Consider the following 3346-nt stretch of genomic DNA (forward strand, 5'->3'; position numbering starts at 1 on the left):
GCACTGGCTTCAAAGTCAGACTATGCCGGTATTCTACTGCACCACGCCGGCATTCCGCCTTCGAATGCCCTCAGAGCTGCTCAATGCTGACCCGCCACTATTACAGAGCCAACTGAGCAAGGTGCTAAGCCAACAAACGCAACCCCAACCGCCCCAGCAGGCAATACAATCGTCGCAGCTCAATAACGACGAAAAGGAAAGTCACGACAGCGCGAGGCGCGCCTCATCGACGAACCTGTGGACGAAACCGCTGCCCCAGCTTCCGCCCCCAAACATGTCCCTGTCCGGGAAAGTCGCCCTCGTCACCGGCGGCGCGCGAGGCATCGGAGCTGCCATCGCGCTGAAGCTTGCCCGGGAAGGTGCCAGAGTGCGTCTACCGATTCCACTCTTCTCGCTCGCAGTGTGAACAGCGGCTAAAGTTAGTTATATCATTCGCGCGAGTAAAGGTCGCATTCACCTTCGTCAATACGTCCTCAATAGCAAAGGCGCATGAGGTCATATCCGAGATCGAGGCCTGCGGGTCCTCCGCCACGGCTATCCAGGCCGACGTCTCCAAGCACCAGGAAAAGGTCGTCAAGCGCGCCATGATGGCCTTTGGCGTCACCAAGATTGACATTCTCGTCAATAATGCCGCGGCGACGCTCACCGCGACCCTCGACGACACCAGCCCCGAGGACTACGACCGCATCTTCAACACCAACACCCGCGCCGTCTTCTTCATGATGCAGGCTGCAAAGGCCCACATCGCCCCGGGCGGGCGCATCATCAACATCTCCTCCGTGGCGGCCCGCGCCGACACCCCGGGCAGCATGGCCTACGCCGGCAGCAAGGCGGCCGTCGAGGCCTTCACGCGCGTGGCCGCCCGCGAGATGGGCCAGGCGCACGGCGTCACGGTCAACTGCATCAGCCCCGGGACCGTCAAAACAGAGATGTTCGACTCGCTGCCCGACGACCAGCGCAGCGCGGACCTGGAGCGGGCGACGCTCACGCCCGCGGAGGCGCGGCTGGGCGCCGTTGAAGACATTGCTGACGTTGTCGCCTTCGTGGCGAGCGATGAGTCCAGGTGGATTACGGGCACGGTCATCCCCGTCAACGGGGGCCGACTGATGAACTGACGAAGAGCAAAGGTGACTACATGCAAACGACGTTACGGCGGACCGACAGCTTATTTATGGGATTCCATTTCCTCTTCTGAACGACAAGGGTTGGTTGGGTTGTTACGGGTACAAAAAGTGTAAGATGTGAGTCTGAGACATTTCGGGTTCTTTTCTGGTAGGCGGGTCTTGGGTTTGTGTCATGGGATTCACCGGCCAGGTTGGGAATGCAGTCGGGAAACAAAGCCATGCAGTGTTACATACGGCTGGAATGCGTAGGATTCCCTGTGTCGGGCTTTACGATATATATGGTTCTCCTTTTCGTTTTTCTTATGTTTACGCCCTTCCGTACACGGCTGGAAGCTAGCATCAATACCATTTCATGATGTTCTGTTTGGAGTTTCGTTCCAGGCGGGGCCTCCCGTGTTTGGTTTCTGTCTAGGAATGGGCGACTGAAGTCTGTTTCGGTAATCAGCGAGAATTCCTGAGGGCCACCAGGATCCGCATCTAGATGAGCGCCCACGATGTACTCGATATGCAGGTCGTCATAACCAAAGCACTGTGATATTCCGGACGAGAAGTCTACTGAGACAGTCATGTCACACGCGGGCCTCGTAGTATCTCAACATCATGCAACTAACTCGCAGATCCAAGACAAGCAGGCGGACCCCAGGTGTCATGCCCCAGACCCACGATGATCTACTACATGCAGGCAGATGGATAGTATTCTGGCGTGCGTCCTCATCTTGTCTTTCCTGGGCACAAACACAATCCCAAGATCTGACCATTTGGTGTGCCACCCAACTTTCCGAGCTTACCTGAAGCCACTACCTGAACGGAAGGAGGTAGGCAGATGCTTACACAAAAGGACGTAATATGAGTCGGGGCAGGTTCTCAATGTTTCTTTCTAGATCCAAGCAACTGCCTTTACTCCATGGCAAAGAGCTAGCAAACACCGTGAGAAACAAGTCTGGTCTTTCACCATTGACGCGGCCAAATTCTCGGTGCTCTCTCTCTCTCTCTCTCTCTCTCTCTCTCTCTCTCTCTCTCGCCTCCATGCCTAAATAATAAGCCACCACCGTGAACCCCTTCACGCCCAGCCCGACATCGAGGCGCATCCCCTGTCCACCCTGACCTCGAGCACGGGAGGGACAGCACTATATAACCCCCTCCAGCGCCCCAAATCCGCAACAAAAATCAGGACCCAGATCCTCTACCCTTTAGGGCGTTCGACTTGGCCTGGCCGTAGTGGCGAAAGGCCTTGCTTGCTGGGTTGGCAGCAAAGGCACATGCCGCCGGGCCCGGTCGTTCGAATCAGGCTCGGTCCAACCGCCGGGCAACCTTTTTTTTACCGTTTTTCTTTTCTTTTTTGATATGTGTTTTTGGTCATCTCTTTTGACAGCCACGAGTTCTGTGTATCGGAACGTCTAGTGTGAACAGACAGGTTGTGGAGGAAACGGCGATGAAGCAGCCGAAATAACCCAAGATTTGTGGCGGTTGGGCTATTGTCACTGCGAGAGTAAGCAACCAACAGGTCAACAACGTCGTCGCATGTCAGAGCAATGGTTGGTTTGCTAATACGAATCGAATACATACTACTACCGACACCAGAGAACTATCTTACACGAATAGGATCCTCAAGAGAAACTTGCCGGAGATAATGTTACAATTAGGTTGATTAGAGACTAAGATCCTGTTGTTTATATGTAGGGCGGAGTTGGGTATCATAATTGTGTGTTCCAACGGGCAATGATCAAGACTCCAGAATACGCGCCAACTCCCTGAAACGCAATTTGAAAGTGTGGACGGCACTGGTCAACCGTGCCCTCTAAGCTGATGTTGTCGATCGCCGCCAAATCATGAATGCGGCAATGCCAGCACACGCCGTAGCGCCCAGCGCGAGGTACAGACTGGTCCTATCCGGAGGCGGCTCCTCGCTCCTCGGAAAAGCGGTGCTCGGGTTGGTTGCCGCGTCGGCCAAGGCGATGAAGAGCTCGCTGATGTTGTTCCACTTGACGGTGACGTGAAGCGGAGTGCTCATCATGAGGTTCGACGTGTACATGTCCGGCTGCATCTCGCTGCGCTGCATCGTCTTGTCCTTGTCCGCCTTCAAGGCGGTGTAGATGTTGGGGAGTTCGTCAAGCTGCGGGTAGCGTTTGCGCAGCTCGACAATGTGCGAGAATGAGTCGGGATCCGACGAGTCGTACGCGTAGCAAATCAGGTCGCAGGCGTCAAGCTTGGCCTGATTTTCT

General features: G+C 55.3%; 1 protein-coding gene across 1 annotated transcript; it reads left to right on the top strand.

Annotated features, from left to right (window-relative positions):
- Positions 1 to 274: 274 nt before the first annotated feature.
- CGCA056_v003674 (Short chain dehydrogenase) lies at positions 275 to 1115 on the top strand (the record flags this gene model as incomplete). Its single annotated transcript, XM_037318931.1, has 2 exons — positions 275 to 367; positions 447 to 1115. 2 exons carry the CDS (start codon positions 275 to 277, stop codon positions 1113 to 1115), a joined length of 762 nt encoding a protein of 253 aa, XP_037183127.1.
- Positions 1116 to 3346: the final 2231 nt, after the last annotated feature.

Source organism: Colletotrichum aenigma, assembly GCF_013390185.1.
Source record: "Colletotrichum aenigma strain Cg56 chromosome Unknown KSG_Cg56_contig02, whole genome shotgun sequence".
In the NCBI taxonomy this organism is placed as follows: Eukaryota; Fungi; Ascomycota; class Sordariomycetes; order Glomerellales; family Glomerellaceae; genus Colletotrichum; species Colletotrichum aenigma.